The 24,274-nt window shown below is 33.3% G+C and overlaps 1 protein-coding gene across 1 annotated transcript; it reads right to left on the reverse strand.

Annotated features, from left to right (window-relative positions):
- Positions 1-9,474: 9,474 nt before the first annotated feature.
- Positions 9,475-12,176, reverse strand: LOC139844293 (probable pyruvate, phosphate dikinase regulatory protein, chloroplastic). Its single transcript, XM_071834512.1, has 3 exons — positions 11,725-12,176; positions 10,113-10,752; positions 9,475-9,757 (listed from the first exon to the last, which is right to left on the reverse strand). Exons 1-3 carry the CDS (start codon positions 12,157-12,159, stop codon positions 9,654-9,656), a joined length of 1,179 nt encoding a protein of 392 aa, XP_071690613.1. The 5' UTR covers positions 12,160-12,176; the 3' UTR covers positions 9,475-9,653.
- Positions 12,177-24,274: the final 12,098 nt, after the last annotated feature.

Genomic DNA, 24,274 nt, shown 5'->3' on the forward strand with positions numbered 1-24,274 from the left:
TGACCTGGTGTCAGTAATAAGAAACAGATGTGACGAAGTAAGAAAAGAACTCAGAAAAGATCATCATAAGATACATTTTGGTAAAGGAAAATCAAAATCGCAACAAAAAGAAGAGCACGACACCTTGAAAGATGTTACAAATGTGGAAAATGGTCACACAAAGGTAAATGTTCAAATAATCAAACATATTCAAATACCGAATTTGTTACTCTATGCAGAGAAGGACCATTCATATGTTTAGAAGAAAAGATATTAAAGAGTCGAGGTTATGCATACGTAGCTATGGAGAACCAAATCACACGACTCTCCTATGAGTCGGCTAAAGTAGGTCTATGAGAATTCTTTCTCACAGGTAAGTATGTATAGTTTTTATTTTTATTTATTGCTTTTAACCTTTTGATAATAAACGCTGAATCGTTCGCTATAAAGTATTAAATTGGTATTCAATAAAATTAGGTATGCGTAACCGAAATTATTGATATCATACAAAAATTTATTACATCACTGCGAAATTTACCGTTTATTCTTAAGGTATAAATATCTTTAATCAATCGACCCAAAATATTTCAAAAATTCATCAGGAGTAAAACTAGGTCGTTGAACCGAAATTACTTTACCGAAAAGAAGGGCATATATTTTTGATAATATTTGATTGATTAAAGTGGGATAAAAGACCAAAAAGATTTTTAATTTTTATTTTTACTTTGTTTTTTTAATTAATATATAAATATTAAATTAATATTATAAACTTTTTAAAATCAATATATTTAAGTTTGTAAATATTTGAAAAATTAATATTTTTAATATAAGTTTGTATGTATAAAAATATTAATAATATGGATTTTTAATTTTATGCATTTTAAATTTAAGTTTGGTGTGATTTTAAAAACAAAAATTTACTTTATTTCATTAAGTTAAAAATTTGATATTTAAAATTCGTCGTGAGTTGAAGACTAGGTCGTTGAACCGAATTACTTTACCCAAGGACGGGACGAGAAGTTTTGTTATCATTATTTTTAATCTTATTGATTTAAAGTATACCAAAAAAAAAAACCAATATGTTTGGAAACTTTGGTAAAATTTAATCATTTTTCTACGCTAATCACCCTCAATAATTTAAATTGTTACTGATTTCTTGCAAATGAGGGCATTGCAAGATCTTAAGTGTGGGAAGGGGTTAAATTCTTTCGGATTTTTAAAATTTTAACTTATACACTTGGTTACCATTAAAAATACTAGTAACGCAGTAGTTGTATTAGAATCTAGTGCTCTCTGATAATAAAGAACAGCTCTAGTATTATATACTGACTACCCAATTCTAGTAAAAATTTTCAAAATTTTCAATTAAATGAACTCAAATTCATGTTTATACATATTTATGAACAATAAAACTACCGAAATTATTGTTACCTCGAAAAGGACATAAATTGATAAACAACCCAAAATGTTAGAATTCATTTAAAATGGAATAGAGGACAATAAAAAGGCAAATAAAGGAAAATAAAAGCCAAGTGTGGGAAAAATTTACCAAGTTCTTTAAAACATATATCACATATTTTGTACAAAGATACTTTTGTTTTGGACAAAATTAACCATTTTACCCGATTTATTGTAATACTTTTGAAAGAATAGATGGATCTACACGATGAATCAATTCCATCATTAAAAGGAAGTAAAGTCTTCCGAAAAAAGACACGCACTTCTTGATTTAGGTCAAGAAGTTGTCGTCCAGACCAGTTGTAGGTTGACGAAAAATCTAGAAAAGTCATCTCTAAAATCAGCAGGAAATCCACGGACCTCAACATCAAATAGGGTCGCCAAGTGGTCAGACTTATCCTAACCATGAGAGGAACTGTCTCGTAAAATGGGGAGGGCACCGTGCAAATTAGCTTGATAAGACTAATGAATCAGACCCCTAGAAAGGATAATCTCCTTAAAGATTAAAAATTAGCTTTTAAGACTGATATTACTCAATCCTTGAGATTGACTTTAAAGATTGAGAATTACGAACTCATGGAATTCGATGATATCTAAACTCGAGCTTGAGCGAGAAAATATTTTGATCAAATTAAAACCGATTTGTTTTCTGAAAAATCATTTTCAATGCATTCATTACCATTGAACGTAAAATCCTAAGAATTCACCGGAATTCATTAGGTCACCTGAACCAAATCGGGTGTCAACCGTAAGAACGGTGGTTGCATATCATGGTCGAAGACAGGACCTTGTGCCAGACCGAAAAACTATAGGGTGAGCTTTACTTTTGCTCCTACAAAGGATAGTAATTGCATCTGACACGTTATAGACCATAATTAAAAGCATGTCAGGGGACATTGCCTTAACAGTTGCTTGTTCAACGCTTTCCTTTACAACCGGACGGTAGTTTACCGAAAGGTAATATACGGAGCAAGTAAACTGGATGTGTTGCTTTCCCGATACAAGGTTAGCAAGTGGGTGACACAAAACCGCAAGTTTTGAGCTACAATTTTCAAATCTGAAACCCACACAACCCACAAAAACATTTTGCAAACACCGGTGAAGGGTTATTCCGGAAAACTTATCTAGGGTAAAAACTAGATTGAATTTTCAAAAGATCAAATGTTTTCATAAAGATCCAATTTCCTTAAGGATCTAAAATTTCATAGTCATATGGGACTGTAAACCACAACGTTACTACCATTGTTCATACCGCCGTATAGAATTCACTGATGTACAAAGTGTGAAGAATAAAGAAGTGATTCTAGTATTTTTATTTCAAGACTATATTGCTTGAGGACAAGCAACGCTCAAGTGTGGGAATATTTGATAATGCTAAAAACGAACATATATTTCATAGCATTATCCCTCAAGAAAGACAAGCTTTTATTTGCAATAGTCCTATTTACAAGTGATATTCGTTTAAATAATAAAAGATGAAGACAAAAGGCAGATTCGACGAATTGAAGACGCAAACGACCAAAAAGCTAAAAAGTACAAAGTACAATCAAAGTGGTTCAAATTATTGATGAGAAACGTCTCAAAATTACAAAAGTACAAGACGCAAAACGCAAAGTACAAGATATTAAATAGTACGCAAGGACGTTCGAAAATCCGAAACCGAGACATGAACCAACTTTCAGTGCGCGACGCAACGGACCAAAAATTACAAGCCAAATATGCACAAGAATATTATATAATATATATAATTATATAAATTATATATATATTATATATATATATATATATATATATATATATATATATATATATATATATATATATATATATATATATATATATATATATATATATATATATATATATATATTAAAAAAATACAGCAGCCCACGTTTAAATTAAGAGATGAGCTGTAATCCATACCTCCGCACTAGCGGAACTTTTGTGAACAAAATATCTGCACTCGCGGAGGTCTACAGTGAAATGTGGGTCTATAAAAGTCGCGCATTCTGATCGAATTTTTTACATCTTTTTCTATTTCCTACTCTATATACATAATATATGTATCAATTATCACTCCAAATATTAATCTCAATTTGTAATTTTAATTTTAAGTTAGTGATAATAATAAGGTTAGGTTAGTCGAATGTTTTAAGGTTTTGTAAGTCGAAACTCTGTCCGTGTACCGCTACGCTAATAACACCCACTGTAAGTTATGTTTAATTTTTTTATTAAATTAATGTCTCGTAGCTAAGTTATTATTATGCTTATTTAAGCCGAAGTAATTGTGATGTTGGGCTAAAATATTAAGACGGGGTAATTGGGCTTTGTACCATAATTGGGGTTTGGACAAAAGAACAACACTTGTGAAAATTATACTATGGGCTATTAATGGGCTTTATATTTGTTTAATTAAATGATAGTTTGTTAATTTAATATAAAAATTTACAATTAGACGTACCTATAAATAACCATATACACTCGATCGGGCACGATGGGCGGGATATTTATAAGTACTAATAATCGTTCATTTAACCGGACACTGGAATGAATTAATAGTTAATGGACTTATTAAAATAGGGGTGAATTATATACAAGGACACTTGGTGTAATTATAGTTTAAGTCCCCAATTAGTTGGAATATTTGACTTCGGATATAAAGATAATTTGACGAGGACACTCGCACTTTATATTTATGACTGATGGACTGTTATGGACAAAACCAGACGGACATATTGAATAATCCAGGACAAGGTACAATTAACCCATGATAATAAACTAAAATCAACACTTCAAACATCATGATTACGGAAGTTTAAATAAGCATAATTTATATATTTCATATTTAATTGCACTTTTAATTATCGCACTTTAATTTATTGTCATTTTATTTATCGTACCTTTTAATTATCACAAATTTTATATTATCGCACTTTTATTTATCGCAATTTCATTATCGTTATTTACTTTACGCTTTAAATTAAGTTATATTTATTTTTAATATTTTACATTAGGTTTTAACTGCGACTAAAGTTTTAAAATCGACAAACCAGTCATTAAACGGTAAAAACCCCCTTTTATAATAATAATACTACTTATATATTTATATATTTACAAATATAGTTTTAAAAATATAGCGTTAAACTTGGCGAGTTCCCTGTGGACGAACCGGACTTACTAAAAACTACACTACTGTACGATTAGGTACACTGCCTATAAGTGTTGTAGCAAGGTTTAGGTATATCCATTCTATAAATAAATAAATATCTTGTGTAAAATTGTATCGTATTTAATAGTATTTTCTTGTAAAAATATAACTATTTTGTATACACCTCTACGCACATCAATGACATTACCTCATGTTTGATGCTCTTAGGAAGGCCATCCATGTAAAGTTCAACTCGTAGGGGCTCGGGATTTACAAGGTTTGGACACATTAGAGCTAGCTGGGCAAACCGTTGATTATAAGCGTTGAGGTCGTTTCCGACCGCTTTCAAACTTCTTAGCTCGCTTTCGAGCTTTCGAGTCTCTTCGCGGGGAAAGTATTCGATGATCATCTTTTCTTTTAAATCGGGCCAAGAGAGAGCGTGGGCTTCATCGGTACCCACCGATTGTACATACGTGTTCCACCACGTGAGAGCGATACCGGCAAAAGTGTGGGTGGAGTATTTGACCTTGTCTTGGTCCCGGCAACCGCTTATGCTAAAAACGGCTTCCGTTTGCTCAAACCATCGAGTGAGAGCAACCGGTCCTCCGGTCCCATCGAAAGTGTGAGGTTTGCACCCCATGAAAGCTTTGTAGGAGCATCCCTCATTTGAGTTACCGGCTCCATTGTTGTTTGTAACACCCGTGTTACATCCGTCTGTAACACCCGTGTTACATCCGTCCCACATCGGTTGGAGAGGGGAACGAAGCATGCCTTATAATGGTGTGGAGACCTTTCCTAGCATGACGCGTTTTGGGACCACAAGCGCAGCAGATCCCGTGAGAACTCTGCAGTTAAGTGTGCTCATGCGAGGGCATTACCAGGATGGGTGACCTCCTGGGAAAGTGCTCGTTGTGTGTGGTTGCCAAGAAAAATCTGTGCGCCTACGGGCAAAGCGAACAATATCATGCTACGGGGAACGTGTTAGCTGGGATGTTATAGATGGTATCAGAGCCAGGCTCCGGACAAAATGTGCACAACGAGGACGCTGTGTCCCATTAGGGGGAGGATTGTAACACCCGTGTTACATCCGTCCCACATCGGTTGGAGAGGGGAACGAAGCATGCCTTATAAGGGTGTGGAGACCTTTCCTAGCATGACGCGATTTGGGACCACAAGCGCAGCAGATCCCGTGAGAACTCTGCAGTTAAGCGTGCTCATGCGAGGGCACTACCAGGATGGGTGAGCTCCTGGAAAAGTGCTCGTCGTGTGTGGTTGCCAAGAAAAATCTGTGCGCCTACGGGCAAAGCGGACAATATCATGCTACGGGGAACGTGTTAGCTGGGATGTTACATTGTTGTTATTGTGGTTGTTGTTATTGTTGTTGTTGGATGAGTGACCGGCCATGCCGCATCTACGGCGGTGGCTATCATTCGTTGAAGAGCTTGTTCGGGAGTTTCATTGCGTGGGACTCGGCGAGGAGGCATTGTTCCTTCAAGACACAAGAATATCGTTGATTAGTATTCTCAGTAATACTAATCGTGATATGAAATAAAGATAGAAAATTTTCCATGACTCGCCCTAAATTCTTTATGTTATAATGTCGGAACGTCCATATGAGTCACCGTAATATAATCCCGAAAATTATATTACCCTAATTCATATGTGCATTCGACATTACCTCATAAAGTCAAAGTGGCGTGTCAATCAAATTAAACTACGTGAGATTAAGATGAAATAAGGGTTAGATACGAATAGAAGAGTTCGAGTATAAATGCACAAGTAGTCAAGTAATTCCTACTTCAAGTCTATATGCCGGTTGTAGTCTAGACTCACTAATGTACCCTATGACTCGAGGTTGACACCAATGAACTCTAAATCCCTACAACCAACGCTCTGATACCATCTGTAGCGACCAGACAAAATCGTCATTGACGGCGCCGTCTACTTAGGTCCCGTTACGTGGTCATAAGTCTTTAAAATGACGTTTGACCAAAATATGTCGCATTCATTTCAAATGTAAAGATGTTTCAAGTTTACAAAAGTAGTTCAACGACTAATTACATTACAACGTTTAACGTACATATGAAACCTATGCGACACGATTTAAAAGTAAGTCAAAAGATGCTCCATGTATGCATATATACTCGACATCCAAACAAGTATAAAAAATAGTGAGCGGAAGCATGCAACACCTATTGTTCAAGGACCTAAGAAAATCATAAAAATCTGTCAACGAACACGTTGGTGAAATCATAGGTTTAAGTAAGTGAGTAAGTACAAATGAACCACAAGATTTATAACGTTGAAATAATAGTAAACCATTCTAAAATTGTTATCACGAGCACCCAATTATCAAGGCTTAACTTTCCACGAACCCCATACACATAGTGTTAGAACCTACACTGTTTCTCGAAAATATATTTCATCCGAATAATGGTAGCGAACCGTCCGAATGAGGGTTTGTCAAACCCATATGACAATACAACAATAGTTCTCGCTTACACCCGACAAGTGTAACTAATGATAATCGAATTGAGGATTTTTGTTCTAACTCGTACGTAGAATATTTGTTTCCGTACTTGTGTTCACATTGTAAAACGAAACGTTTATGTTTTCTCATCCCAAATGTAAGTTTAAAAGAGTAAAAGTGGGACTATGATCTCACCTTGAGTGCACGAAGGTAAATATACTTTACAAAGTAAACGTGTGCAAAAAAGAATGCTAGTCTCGACCTAAACAATAGATTGTATCAATATCGGTAAACACGGTCGGTTAAAGTGTTCAATTAGTCCTATGGTTCGTTACGACTCGATTAATATAGCATGTGAGTCAAATTGTCAAGTTTCATGCAAGATACAAGTATAAAAGCACGTTAGAACAATTGCATAAATATTTGGTTAAGTTTGAATGAAAGTCAACTTTGGTCAAGTCAAGGTCAACGAAAAAGTCAACACGTTCGGGTCGGGTCTCGGACAATTTTCCCATGATGAGAAATCATATATGAGCATGTTAACCAAATTTCATGTTAATCGGAGTTGCGGTTAAGCGGGAAATTTTTTGTGAAAAGTAAAACACAAAGAAATTTTGGTCTGGGGGAATGCGCGGTGCGTGCAAGTATGCGCGGCGCGCATTTAGGCGTGGAACCAGGTCAGAAATAGTCTAAGGGGTTAAGCATATGAAACTTCACATTTGCGCGGCGCGCGAAGGTATGCGCGGCGCGCATTCCTGGAAAAAAAGTGATGTTTGCAATATTTGTTAAGTCTCGAGCCAAACTTCAAATTTACCTAACTCATGAACCGAAAACATTTAAAATGCATGCCATACATCGTTGGAAAGGTAATTTAACGAGGAATACAACTAAACACATTTCATCAACCAAAATCATCATTTACAATAATCAAATCCAAGTTGAAAGTTCATTAAATGTTCACCATAAATGCTTTCAAGTTCATAATTGCACTTTGATGATTCGGGAATTAAATGCACACATGTGATAGCCGTTTCGTAGGTAATTACGCATACAATACACCTAAACACTTACAACCAACATTGCTAAGCATTTAATGCATCAAAAGTTCATTTTACTTCTACCAAACCCTAACTCAAAATCATAAATTTAACAATTATGTTTATGAAGTTTTTCCATGTCAACCTACATACCAAATTGAAGCTAGTGATACTAGTAACACATTTAATACATGCACTTTTAACATCTAACAACATTTAAGCAACCAAATCTCAAGATTAAACACACCCATTTCAAGTTTAAGCTAGTTACATCAAAATGGCAAGAACACGCATACAAATCATATATTCATGTTAGACTTGAGCCATAGACACTAATTAACACTTTTATAAGTTAAAAACATCAAGAACAAAGAATCTAGTGATTTTAGAAAGTTACCCAAACTAGACGAAATCGGTATGGAATTGAAGAGAAAGATGCAAGGATTCTAAATATGTAATTTGTTTTGATGTTTGATTGCTAACTTGAAAATGGATGATGAATCTTTGAATTGGAGTTTGAGAGAAAAAGTTGAAGTATTGAAAAAGAGGAGGAGATGAATGAATGGAAGGGATAAGGTTTGACCATTTGACCTAGTCAAAAGTTTGGTCGCTTGGCAAGTTTAGTCCCTCAAGTTGAAGCGAGTGCGTGAATTACCTAAACGAAATATTTTAAAACACGTATTAACGGAAGATGTTAAAATTACATAACGGACTTTAGAGTAATTAAACGGAAAGTAACGGAAAAAAGACGGGATGTTACAAAGATGTTGAGAGAACCTTTGGTATTGAAAGGGGCGTTTGCATATACTACAACGACCGGCGCGAGCTACTACAACAACCAACGCGAGTTTTCATTCAAAGGTTCATGTATGCATGCATAGCACAATAAGATTGTTGAAGATAACGAGTATAACATTACTGAGAATGCTGAGGTTTATGAACCGGTTGTATCGTTGTGAACATGCAAACTAGTTGGATCGATAGGTTTGACACGTATAAGAGGAGGAAGGAATTACACGATGGGAAGGTACATGAAGGTTTACCATCCAATTTGGTAGAACACCTTTGTTCTATACGCGAACACGATCACGAGTACGTAGTTACTTGAATTTTAGTTGAAAGTTTATTAATTAGCTTTGATGTTTTATAAAGTGTATTTTAATTTTTAATTATGAATTGTAATTTTTTTTTCATGTAATCCAAATTTATTTTATTAATTTTATCTAACTTTAAAATAAATAATAAATGATATAAATATTATTTTCTTTACACAACTTCCCCACTTTCTCCCCAATTTCAGTTTTTAACGTTCAGTACAATCAACGCTCAGTCATACATCAAGTCATACATCAAGAAGACACCAAAAACTGACATCCACGACACACAGTGCTCCCCGGATTTAAACTTAGGTCTGTTTTCACACCTCACAGTTTCATTGCCTTTTTATGTATCAGTATATGACAGAATAACCAGATCTTAATATATAGTGTATATACCATAAGAAAATACCTTAAGTTCTTAATAGCTGTACAACATTTATTAGTATGAACTTTAAGTGTACCTAGTAGATTCTCGAGATAACTGGTATGGACGAATTTTGCTTCCTGTCTTGGTAAAGTCTTAAAACGATGACGGCTATTTCTTCAATTGCTTTCCCAGTTACTTCTGTGGTCACCAATAAATCATGTTAATAATCAACTTAAAACAGTATTTTAAAATCACACAATAAGTTTCTGACTTTATATGTTTTATATACCTGAGAAAGCATAAAGACAAGTATTTATAATTTAACCAGATAAATGACAAATACATATATTAGCATAATAATAATAATAGATAATAGATAAACAGAGGTTTTAGTTCATGCATTAACCTGTCCAACCCATTTCGATTAGCACCAGAAACAACCCTATCTGACCCATTACCCATTACCCAACATCTCAATTTTTCTACATCATCTATCAGTAAAGTAAAAAGTTTACCATTAATTAGAGTACGAAAAAGGCGGGTGCATACTTACCGATGACGGGCCAAGTAGGATTTTGTACGAAAATCTTAGTAGCATAATCTAGCTCCTCCCTCACATGAACCATCTCTGCATAACTACTTTTCTCATCTTCAACAAACCCTAAACTCTTTGCTCGTTCTCTCCTTATCGTTTGCAACATAACAGGATTTATCGTCAAAGCAAACACCTTTTTCGGGTCAATCTCATATAAACTCTTGGGCAACTCAATACCTACAACGATAGGCACATTTGCCACCTTAAATCCTTTTTGAGCCAAATAAATCGACAATGGAGTCTTCCCAGATCGTGAAACACCAGCAATGACAATATCAGCTCTGTGCAAGTTCTGAGGTAAAGCTCCATCATCTTGTTTTATTGTAAACTCGATAGCGTCGATTCTTTTAAAGTAATCATCGGTTAATGGAAATTTCCTTCCCGGGGCCCCACGAGGAAGCCCAGAAGGTGAGACGCCTAAATGGGATGCGATTGCATCTATAATTGGTCTAAGTATATCGATGGAACTCACACCCCATACTTTGCAAGCGTGTCGAGCTGAAGCGGCCATTTTTTCGTCGGCTAGTGTGTAAATGAGTATTGCATCTTCTTTTGCTGCTTGCATTATGATCTCCATGAGTCGTTCTATGTCATTAATCTGATACAAAAAAAAAAAAAAAAAAACGAGTTAGATTTGATTAGACTTTGCTTCGGGTGTCTTTATATTGTTTGACATGCTTCTGCTTATACTTATTTGAAATTCTTGGGTCAAATAACAGGCTTATAACAGCTGCACCATGAACAGTTATTATTTTATTCATTACTCTCCTCATCTCAAAAAGGAGATATTCTCACACACCACTTTTTAATTCATGTACACTTTTTTGTCTCATAAATTCACAGTTATGCTCATAGATTAATCTTGAGAGTTGAAGTTATATTCTTATTGTAAGTACAATTAAGGGTAAAATAGATAATTATGTGTACATGAATCAAAAAGTGATGTGTGAGGATCACCTCCCATCCCGGAATACATATTCACTAAAAAATGAGACTCAAAATTTAATCAATCGTGTATCTTGAGATGTTTCATTACAAACATACGACTCTAGTTATTGAGTCGACAACAAGAGTCGATTTATTGGCGTCTTACTGACTCTTAAAGCCTAAATTACGAGTAAATTTCAGGCAAGATTTAAAACCCATGAAAATTTGATTTTACCATTTTCATGGAGTCTCAATTTTATTATTTTAAAAAATTTTTTTCTACTTATTGGCCGGAGCGGAAGCAATCTCTCTATCCGTCGGATAAAGAGAGGGATGACTTTCTCTACTTTTGAAAGTGTTTTCACTCTGGGTGAAGAAATAACTTATCTTTATTCGCGTATGAAATATTGTCTACATCTCACATTCTCATAATCCACTTATACGGTATTGGGTTTTGTTGTTGGTGTTTCATTACAAACATACACATAAAAGTAGAACTACAATTACAAAGTTGTTTTGCAATCATTGCAATCTATGGTGACCACTACAGCTTCACGTAACAAAATCACATATTTTAAGCATTTCAGAAAATGAATTCCATAATCAAATTTATCTAAAAAAAATAAATACTATAAAATATTACCCCAGAGAATAAACGAGTGTTAACCGAACATCCACGATGAACCATAAAATGTTCAAACTGACCCAACGCAGCATTAACCGAATGCTCTGCAGTCCGACCCGACCCATCAGAAACCATATATATCTCTTTCCCTTTAGCCACTAGGTCATCATCATCCGATTCTTTTAACGTACAATCTTCCAATGATGATAAGGAAGAAGATGAGGGACTAGTAATAGAAACATTAATTTCTTTTGGTAACTGATCAACGTGTTGTGTGGCGGTTTGATGGTGAACGGGTGGGCGGTCTAGTTTTCGGCCTGATCTGATCACTCGAGCTCTGGACCAACGGTTCAGTTGACCGCTAATGTTACCGAGTTTCCGACCGTTTGATGACGGAAATTGTTCAGTATTTGGGTTGCCGGTGGATGTCGGTTCTGTGATCGGTGGAATCATGGTGGGTTTTTTTCCTAACCGTTTCGTTGTAAATCTATATTGAAAAAACAGGGAAGATAAAAAGTTTACTCTTATCAATGGATGATGTTATTGGATTTTGTAATAGTATGTTATGTTATGATGATTATGTAAGACCGTCACATGCAGTTTGACACTTTTTGATAAAAAGTGCAATTCGACTGTCATCTATCAATCTTAGTTTCTGACATTTTATAACCGTGTGAATCAGTTTTTTGTATTAAATATTGAGTAGAGTAATATGTTAAAATATAATGGAAAGTTGGGGATAAAGAAAATAAATTAATAATATAATATATAAAATAATTTACAAAAATATAATTGGTCAAAAAAAAAGTAACCTTTTTTTTTGGATGTTGATATTTCTAACATTATTTTTACTTCCACCATATTTTAAAGTTGTTTCCTAAAATACCCCTTATTGTTTGGGAGCAGATTCTACACTATCCATTTTACTCCGTATATGTTAAAATTATTTACACTTTCAGAATACGTGTCTCTCTTCATCTTTTTATTTGATTTTTTCAACTTAACTAAACCCATGAAAACCTCTTTCTTCCACTCTCATTCTTTCATTATTTTGATTCTCATTCTTTTCTTCAACCCATGAAAACATGATACATGAGTACTAATTTTTGCTTTATATGAGGAAATTGTGTCTCTGTGAGATTGGGTGAGATGATGGTACAAAAATTGAATTATTTGTTATTGTGATGATATTAAAGATCTCAAAGTTTCAAAAGAAAATAGATATGATGTGTTTTCTTAATTTTTTATGAATTCAAAGAAATTTAGAAAGAAATGATTTACTGATTGTACATGATTAATATATATTGTGGTTTATCGAATGTAAAGGTGTATTTAGAGAAGACATCGAGCGACAAGTGTTGCGTTCATCAGTATGTGGCCAAGTAAAGATAAAAGGGTGGCCGGAAACCCGTTTCTGACAAGTTGAGTTTTAATACAAGCGGCGACGCGTCGGTGGTCACACACCAGTGAAGTTAGGTGAGTTACGTTTGTAGAGGGATAACGAGTTTAATGGTTGTGGCCGTGTATTGTAATTTGCAAGTAGCCGGAAGTAATCTTTGATTAAAATTTTTGGGGGTATTAGTTTTAGAACCTTGGGAGATGAAGAAGTAAGAGAAAGTTATATTATGTGCAGTGAGAAGAAGAAAGAGTTACACATTGGTATTAATGCAAACATTCAATATTACAGAATAAATATTTATTATTTTATAGGGGCCTTTTAGGAAACAGGTTGAAAATATGTTGGAAGAAGTGTCGCCGCATGTGCTGCCACCTCATCTAACTAAAAAAAGTGAAGCCCATTGGAAATGATCTAATAGAAAGTAGGATCACCTTTTTTGGATTTCTTTTTCATTTTCTGTTTGAGTAGTTTTATTAGCATCATTTATATATATATACTTAAGAACTAGGATAACGACAGGTATACTTAAGAATCTAATTAAGAAATTGTGAGAATCGACAGATAATTGCAATGTCACAACAAATCAATTATTATAACGGTTTAAATTATAGCAATCCGGATCTTTGAGAATTGATTCTAAGTGAATATTATTGTCTCCATTGAATTCTTGTTTACTTACTTTCTGCATTATTTTCGTTTTAAACTTAATTTCATCTCAAATCCTCAATTTATTTAGGATAATTAATACGAGTAATTAATAGTTTAAAATTTTCAAAACTACTGATCCTTGTGTTGCTATTAGCTTTTAATGTACGACTAGGATAGTTGCATACTTGTGTGTTAATCGTTGTTAATATTATCTTTTTTAAGTTTATAAGTTATGTTCAACACATCAAATATTTGGCGCCGCTGTCGGGGAGCGGTGTTGGTTTGGGATTCAAAACTCTTAGTTGTTCGATCTTTTTCGTGGAACTTGTTTCTACAAAAGTTACTATTTGTTATTTGTTTTGTTTCGAAAACGTGCTTGTTTGTTATGGTGTGATCGCATGTTGGTGAAACAGAACTCTGGAACAGTCTAGAGTTTATCACACTCGCAACAGGGTTAAGGAAGAGGATTCAATCTTAGAGTGTTTGCAGCATTACCCTGTTATATTTCATATTCAGAGTTTGTTAAAGAGGAAGCAGACATGGGTACAAATCCTAATGATCAACCAATGTGGACTGCTAGGCAATCTGCACCAGCAGCATTACCACCTCCTATTCATCACGGCAGTGAATAGCTTGATGAGTTATGCGGCCTTTATAAGAACAAGGATGTGAGTGCAGCTGTATTCAACTTAAGATTTTTCCCTACTCGTTAACATGAGACGCGAGGGCTTGGTTGAAAACTCAACCATCAAATTCTATTACAACTTATACCCAGCTTCGCGATAAGTTTATCACACGTTATTTTCTGCCAGTTAATGTTGCAAGGTTGAAAGCTGAGATTAATTCCTTTGCTCAGAAAATTTGATGAATCACTACATGATTCTTGGAACCAATTGAAGAAGATGTTACGCAACTGTCCTCAACATGGTTTAGACATTGATCCTATTTTGAAAATCTTTTATCAAGGTATTGATGATCACACGCTGGGTGTATTGGATTCTTCAGCGGGAGGTGTGTTCTTGAAACGACCCGTCCATATTACTATAAACGCAGTATGTTCTCATTGGTCCCATAGTGAGGTATTTGACCTCTATATGATACGTTTTAGAAAATATTGCATTCGTTTCATAAAAAGCACATCATTATTATACATAATGAATGTTTTAAACAAGTGGGCGATTATTTAAGAAAAAAATCCCCAAAATACATCGGTTTCCAAATAATACACACGTGACGTAATAGTCCAATATAATACATGACAAAGGTTTTATTGAATGCAACACATTATTTAAATAAAAGTATGAGACTCCATGCACAGCTTGCTCAGATAATGCAACAGCGGAAGACTTTCTTAAGGACCTGAGAATAAACATGCGTAAACAATCAACACAAAGGTTGGTGAGATATATAGGTTTATCATTGATATAAATATAGACCACAAGATTTCATAGTTATAAATATATGTACACTCGCAAGTGTATAAAAGTATTCTATAAGTTGTTGAGCGCTTCGGTAACCATACTTAACCATAAATGTAGCATATTCCCTTTATTATGAAATCTCCCTACACTGTACCAAGTGTAGTAAAAACGAAGTACTATGCAACCGTTTACGATACTAGAGCGACTAGCCCGGTTGGGGTTGTCAAACCCGATAGATCTATCAATAGGATTTGCGCTTACATGTTCTTACAACATGTAAATATTAGTTACCAAGCTATTAGGGAGTTACCAAGCTATTAGGGAAGATATGCAAGGTGGTACAACTCAACGTAGAATATATTTTAAGTACTTGTGTCCATGGCGTAAAACATAAAATGCATGTATTCTCATCCCAAAATATTTTTAGAGTTTAAAAATGGGACTATATACTCACAGTAGTAAAAGTATATTAATAATTAGTTTTCAACTTATTAAAAATATGACCGTCGTCCTTGGATTCACGAACCTATAACAATAATAACGATTCAGATAATAATAATACGACATATGAATAAAATAAAGCAAGTTCATAGAATACTTATATAATAATTTTTAACATTTTATGTTTGTAGTCTATTGTTAGTAGTCCTTTGTTAGTAGTCCAAAATAGTCCAAAAAGTCCAACAGTCCAATAATCGGTATATATATATATATATATATATATATATATATATATATATATATATATATATATAATCTTAGAATTACCCCACGACTTATTGTATACGTATTGTCTTTGCATCAACCCAGAGACGTATTGTATACGTATTGTCTTAGAATTAACTAAGACGTATTGTGTACGTAATGTCTTAGGATTTATCAAAACGTATTGTATACTTATTGTGTTAGGACGTACAAAGAATATTATTATACATATATACAATCACAGAATTAACCAAGATTATAATATTTTGTTATAATACTAATAACATGTCCAAATATATATAGGATATAGGAAAAGTTAATAAGGATATGGTTAATATAGTTTTTATAATATAAATTTCGTCCATACAACGTTAATTTTAGCAGATTTTATTTTGCTCGCCAAATATTCATTACAACTCCGTTTAAAGTGAATCAAATTGCTATGGATTCATTAAGAAGTAAATTTTACAAAACCAATTTGAAAAGTTCATTCCAAGTAGTAATATTTAGAGCTTTACCCACTTTTTGTGTCGGTGGACAGATTTGGAAAAATCCCGGCATCCACCCAATATATGATTTTTGATAAAGTACTTCCACTTTGTCTAAAATCATGAAAAAATACTGGAAGTCTTATTTACATATATTAACATATTTCCAAAGTCTTAGCCTCGAACTCAAAGTCTAAGATAGGTTTTTAATTCCCAACCCAAAACAACCCGCTTTTTACCGAATGGAGATTAAAGGATATATGTTAAGTTTCAAGTTATTCTTCATATGTACAAGTTATAAGTTCTTATATTAACATAATATAACATCATAATACATATAAATAAGTATTATTAGAGTTAAGTTAGAAAGATTAGATTAATTTTTCAAACAAGCTTGGTGTTCACCAAAATAAGTTCTAGTTTTTACAAGTTTTATAAGTTTTATAAGTATAATAAGATAGCAACTATACAAGGAATTGAACAAGGATTTTGAGAAGTATTGTGACGAACCAGAAATTTCCGACCAAATTTAAACTTAATATTAATATGAACTCGACACGATAAGTAAAGTCTGTAATATTGAGTCTTAAAAATTTTGGAACTGTTTACATTGATGCATTTGACCTTCGACCAGTTCCGACGATTCACGAATAACTATTTGTAAATAGATGCTATATAAGTTTAATATATATATATATATATATATATATATATATATATATATATATATATATATATATATATATATATATATATATATATATATATATATATATATAATAATTTGAAAGAGATTATATGATTTAGTTATTAAAAGTAAGTATGTGAAATAAAAATAAAAATATGATATTATGATAATTAATATTTAAAATATATGTATATATATATATATATATATATATATATATATATGAATAAAGTATATTAAATATATATTTTGTGATTTCGAATCTATTTAGTAAACAACAGTAACACTCAATTGTCATTCGATTGATATTAAGCAAGTTAAAATTCAAACTTATATGATTTTAAAATATACGGTGATTCAAAAATGAGTTCTATAAACTTTAGGCTTACAAAAAATGTATTTAGGATCTAGTTATTAAATTTTAAAACTTTTTATATTTTACTTGGGGTTGGGAGTGAATAATTAGTGTAATTTTTATTTAATAGTTAATGACTGAATTTTATACCATAATGACCAAAATAAATAAAGATAATTAATATAAAAATTAGGGATTTTTCTGAACACTTTTATCCGCCACTGATTTTGCACGATACACAGTCCGTGAGAACTGTCGGTAGTATACAACCAAGAAGAGTTCACGAGATTTAAATTATGGATACTCTTTTACTATTGGCTTTTTGACTCCTTAACCCACTATCACATATACAATACAATATACATATTCATATATGCAGAAGATATATATATATATATATATATATATATATATATATATATATATATATATATATATATATATATATATATATATATATATATATATATATATATATATATATATATATATATATATATATATATATATATATATATATATATATATATATATATATATATATATATATATATTACAAGTGTAAATGGGAATCAACAACTCGGGCTACTTTCTTATTTCCTGTCAACTTGAGCCATCATACCACCTCAACCATCACTTCTCATAACCATCTCCATTCCATTTCTATCTTCTTTTATCACCATGTACGATCACCGAGAACCACCACAATAAACTATCACCACTTCATTTATCACAACTATCACCATAAACTACAACCCATTTCCACTCCCGTTTGTTTCCATTTAAGTTCAAGAAATCAAAACACACTCATTATAACCTTTACCATCTACCGTTGTTGCTGTGATTCGAAGACCCGTTTCACCACTTCTAAACCACTTCGATCATCACCTATCCTCTATATATAGTCATATAGCTAGAAATAAATTACGCACATACTTGATACATGATTTCCACTATGAACAACCCAAATCATCACACGACCTACTGAAAATGCTTGTTTCCTGACTTCTGTTTAACTTGAACAACAAACCTTCATCTCTTTCCCTCTCTCTCTCTACATCTATATCTCTTCTGTTTTTCCTATTTCTCTTCGCCCATTTTATAGCGGTTTAAAACAAAACATTTATTATATATGTAAGATGCGTATACCTCATGTATCTAATTCTGTTTCGACACAAAGAACACCGCCCTTATTCTATGTTGTTTCCATCCTCAAACCACCGAAAAGAAACACCATCCACCTGCTATCTGTTTCAGTTTTCGAACCATATCACTAACCACCTGCGTCATATTTTTCTATTCCTTAACCAAATGATTGAACCATTTAAATTCTCCTTTTTTCTGCAGTTCTTTGCTAACTTGATGTTATGCGAGGTGGTATATAAAATAGTTATTATTTTACTAGGAAAATACTATTAAATACGATACAATTTTACACAAGATATTTATTTATTTATAGAATGGATATACTTAAACCTTGCTACAACACTTATAGGCAGTGTACCTAATCGTACAGTAGTGTAGTTTTTAGTAAGTCCGATTCGTTCCACAGGGAAATCTTTAAACAAAGCTCAACGCTATATTAGTTTACTTTTATAAAAATACAAACATATATATAAGTAATATTATTATTATAAAGGGGGGTTTTTACCGTTTAATGACCGGTTTGTCGATTTTAAAACTTTAGTCGCAGTTAAAACCTAATGTAAAATATAAAATAAATACAAGACTTAAATTAAAGCGTAAAGTAAATAACGATAATGAAATTGCGAATAATAAAAATGCGATAAAATAAAATTGCGATAATTAAAAAGTACGATAATTAAAAGTGCGATTAAATAACAATAAATAAAAGTGCGATAATTAGAAGTGCAATTAAATATAAAATAAAGGAAATTAAATATGAAATAAAAGAATTATGCTTATTTAAACTTCCGTAATCATGATGTTTGACGTGTTAATTTTAGTTTTATGCCCATGGGTTAATTGTCCTTTGTCCTGGATTATTTAATATGTCCGTCTGGTTTTTGTCCATAACAGTCCATCAGTCATAAATATAAATTGCAAGTGTCCTTGTCAAATTATTATTATACCCGAAGATAAATATTCCAACTAATTGGGGATTCGAATTGTAACAAGGTTTTAATACTTTGTTTAATGAATACACCAGGTTATCGACTGCGTGTAAACCAAGGTTTTACTACTTTGTTAACAATTACACCAATTACCCTTGAATGTAATTTCACCCCTGTTTTAATTATTCTAGTGGCTATTAATCCATTCCCGTGTCCGGTTAAATGAACGATTATTCGTACATATAAATACCCCGCCCATCGTGTCCGATCGAGTGTATATGGTAATTTATAGGGACGCCCAATTGTAAATCTTTATATTAACATTAACAAACTTTCATTTAGTTAAACAAATATAAAGCCCATTAATAGCCCATAGTCTAATTTCCACAAGTGTCATTCTTTTGTCCAAACCCCAATTATGGTACAAAGCCCAATTACCCAATTTTAGTAATTAGCCCAACATCATGATTACTTCGTTTTAAATAAGCATAATAATAACTTAGCTACGAGACATTAATGTAAAAAGGTTGAACATAACTTACAATGATTAAAAATAGCGCAGCGTTACACGGACAGAATTTCGACTTACACCTTTACAACATTCGCTAACATACCCTTATTATTAGAATTATAATTAAAATTAAAATATAAATTATAAATATAAATATAAATTTTACGTATGAAGAGGAAGAAAAAGATGATCAAATTTGATCAGAATTCGGTTGGCTTTATAGCCAGAGTTGAAAATTGGGGCTCCGCGACTCGCGGAAAAAAACCCCTTCAAACTCCGCGAGTCGCGGAGGATGTATTTACAGCTCACACCCTTGGAGTTTCTTGCTGCCGACGGTTTTAATAATATATATATAATATATATATAATTAATATAATTAATTATATATTATATTATATTTATATACATAGTTAACTTGTAATTTTTAGTCGGTTGCGTCGAGCGTTAAGAGTTGACTCTGGTCCCGGTTCCGGATTTTCGAACGTCCTTGCGTACAATTTAATATCTTGTACTTTGCGTTTTGAATCTTGTACTTTTGTAATTTCGAGACGTTTCTTATTAATAATTGGAACCTTTTTGATTGTCTTTTGTTCTTTTGAGCTTTTTGGTCGTTTGCGTCTTCAATTCGTCGAATCTGTCTTTTGTCTTCACCTTTTATTATTTAAACGAATATCACTTGTAAATAGAACAATTGCAACTAAAAGCTTGTCTTTCTTGAGGAATAATGCTATGAAATATATGTTCGTTTTTAGCATTATCAAATATTCCCACACTTGAGCGTTGCTTGTCCTCAAGCAATATTGTCTTGAAATACTAGAATCACTTCTTTATTCTTCACACTTTGTACATCAGTAATTTCTATACGGCGGTATAAACAATGGTAGTAACGATATGGTTTACAGTCCCACATGACTATAAAAATTTAGATCCATTAAGGAAATTGGATCTTTATGAAAACATTTGATCTTTTGAAAATTAAATCTAGTTTTTACCCTAGATAAGTTTTCCGGAATAACCCTTTACCGGTGTTTGCAAAATATTTTTGTGGGTTTGGTGGGTTTCAGATTTGAAAATTTTAGCTCAAAACTTGCGGTTTTGTGTCACCCACTTGCTAACCTTGTATTTGGAAAGCAACACGTCCAGTTTACTTGTCCCGTATATTACCTTTCGGCAAACTACCGTCCGGTTGTAAAGGAAAGCGTTGAACAAGCAACTATTTAAGGCAATGTCCCGTGACATGCTTTTGATTATGGTCTATAACGTGTCGGACGCAATTACTATCCTTGGTAGGAGCAATAGTAAAGCTCACCCTTATAATTTTTCGGTATGGCACAAGGTCCTGTCTTTGACCACTATGCAACCACCGTTCTTACGGTTGACACCCGATTTGGTTCAGGTGACCTAATGAATTCCAGGTGAATTCCTAGGATTTTACGTTCAATGGTAATGAACGCATTGAAAATGGGTTTTCAGAAAACAAATCGGTTTGTATTTTTGATCAAAATATTTTCTCGTTCAAGCTCGAGTTTAGATATCATCGAATTCCATGAGTTTGTAATTCTCAATCTTTAAGGTCAATCTCAAGGATTGAGTAATATCAGGCTTAAAAGCTGATTTTTAATCTTTAAGGAGATTATCCTTTCTGGGGATCTGATTCATTAGTCTTATCAAGCTAATTTGCACGGTGCCTCCCCATTGTACGAGATAAATCCTTCTCATGGTTAGGATAAATCTGACCACTTGGCGACCCTGTTTAATGCTGAGGTCCGTGGATTTCCTGCTGATTTTAGTGATGACTTTTCTAGATTTTTCGTCAACCTACAGCTGGTCTGGACGACAACTTCATGACCTAAATCAAGAAGCGCGTGTCTTTTTCGGAAGACTTTACTTCCTTTTAGTGATGGAATTGATTCATCGTGTAGATCCATCTTTTCTTTTCTTTCATCGGGTAAAACAGTTTAGTTTAGTCCAAAGCAAAAGTATTTTCAGTTATTTGTTACAGATATATGTGACATATGTTTAAAATAATTTGGTAAATTTTCCCACACTTGGCTTTTTATTTTTCTTTTTATCGTCCTCTATTCCATTTTAAATGAATTTTAACATTTTAGTTTGTTTCTCAATTTATGTCCTTTCCGAGGTAACAATAATTTCGGTGTTAAAACCTAGTTTTATCGTTCATAAATATGTATAAACATGATTTTAATTCATTTGATTGAAAAATTTTACTAGAATTGGGTAGTCAGTATATAAGACTAGGGCTGTTCTTTATTATCAGAGAGCACTAGATTCTAATACAACTACTGCTTTACTAGTATTTTTAATGGTAACCAAGTGTTTAATATAAAAATTTTAAAATCCGAAAGAATTTAACCCCTTCCCACACTTAAGATCTTGCAATGCCCTCATTTGCAAGAAATCAGTAACAATTTAAATTATTGAGGGTGATTTGTGTGAAAATGATTAAATTTTTACCAAAGTTTCCAAATATATTGGCGTTTGTTTGCTGAATGATAAATGGTGCACATCATTTGTTCATTCCGTCTTGTTGTTATTTCACATATATTTTGCATCTTGTCGTCAAAATTAGTTGCTTTTGCTGAACTTAATGCCAGTCTTTGAAAATGCGTTGTTTTACCCTGTTGTGTACATAAGATAAACTGCAAACATATATACATATTTTTGAAGTTTGGTTTATTACCCCACATTCAAAAATTATTAAAATCTAAGAATAAAAGTTAGATAATTATAAAAATGATTACAATATTAACAAAAATATTAAATGTATCAATAATTACAAATTACAAAATAATTAAAAAAATAATAAGTAAACTAAGGATGATATTGGTACCAATAGGGGTTCCAGGCATAACCATAAGTGCTATAGAATGCTTCGGCAGGGTCATACGTAGGATATGGTGGCTGCATCTCTATCGACCAAGGAGGGAAGACGGGTTTTGGTGTAGGAATATAGTTTCTACCTATATGTTGGCAATGCGCTATGATCTGGTTCTGATGAACTTGCCAATCTTCAAATGCTCTATGTCTAGCATTTTCGTATTCCTGAGAAGCTATAAACCTATGCATTTCTTGCATCTCATTCCCCCCTCCTACATTACCTTGTTCCTGGTTTCTCTCCACCTGTGGATGTCTACCATGGTATCGTACTGCGGCGTTATTTCGCCGCTTCAAAACTTTCGCACCATGGTATACATTTAAACCTATAGTGTCGCGGGGTTTCGGCTCTTCTAGTAATAATCCCCCCCGACTTATATCCACACCGAGATATTCACCAATCAAAGTAATAAAAATACCACCTCCTATTATGCTATGTGGTCGCATCCCCCGAACCATAGCTGATAAATAATAACCCACACAATATGGTATACTTACAGCGCTCTGTGGGTCTCGAATACACATATGGTAAAACAAATCTTGTTCATTTACCTTTTCTTTGTTTTTACCCCTTTGTGTAATCGAATTAGCTAAAAACCTATGTATTACTCTTAATTCGGCTCTATCTATATCCAAATAAGAGTAGTTTCCCCCTTTGAAACGGTGATGGCTTGTCATTTGACTCCACACACCGTGTGTATCAAAATTCTCATCTATCCTTCTACCGTTTAGTATCAATCCTCTACAATCGGCAGACGCTAACTCCTCAGGCGTATATATACGTAAAGCCTGAGCCATGTCCAGTAAAGACATGTGGCGCATCGAACCGCCTAACAAAAATCTAATAAAAGAACGATCGGTTAAACTAGCTACCCGATCATTCAACTCTATACTACATAACAACTCTTCACACCATACTTTATATACAGGTCTGCGTATGGTGAATAAACATAACCAGTCATTAAAAGAAGAATTACCATACCTCTGTACTAGTAATTCCCTAATTGGCCCGGCCAATTCTACAGCTTCTAAGGGTCCCCATTCTATGACCCTCGGTACCTCAACAACCTTGGAATGAAGAGTATGCAAACCCCGTTGATATTTTGGATAATCTATCCAAAGTCTGTCAAATCTCAGGTTCGGGTGCAATTCTTCCAAATGCATATCGGAAAAGGTCATGACTGGATGAGGTACATCCTGCTTGTAGTAGTTATCCACCTCCTGTTGTTCCAAGTTCTCAGCAGGAGCATGGCGGGCTTGGGATGAAGATTCACCCCTTTCATTCTGCAAAACACATCAAACACAAATTTTGTGCATCCAAATATGCATTAGTGTCAGCAAAATCATCAATCAAAATAATTACAATGACATTATCAATTTATA

Source organism: Rutidosis leptorrhynchoides, chromosome 4 (genome assembly GCF_046630445.1).
Source record: "Rutidosis leptorrhynchoides isolate AG116_Rl617_1_P2 chromosome 4, CSIRO_AGI_Rlap_v1, whole genome shotgun sequence".
Lineage (NCBI taxonomy): Eukaryota > Viridiplantae > Streptophyta > Magnoliopsida > Asterales > Asteraceae > Rutidosis > Rutidosis leptorrhynchoides.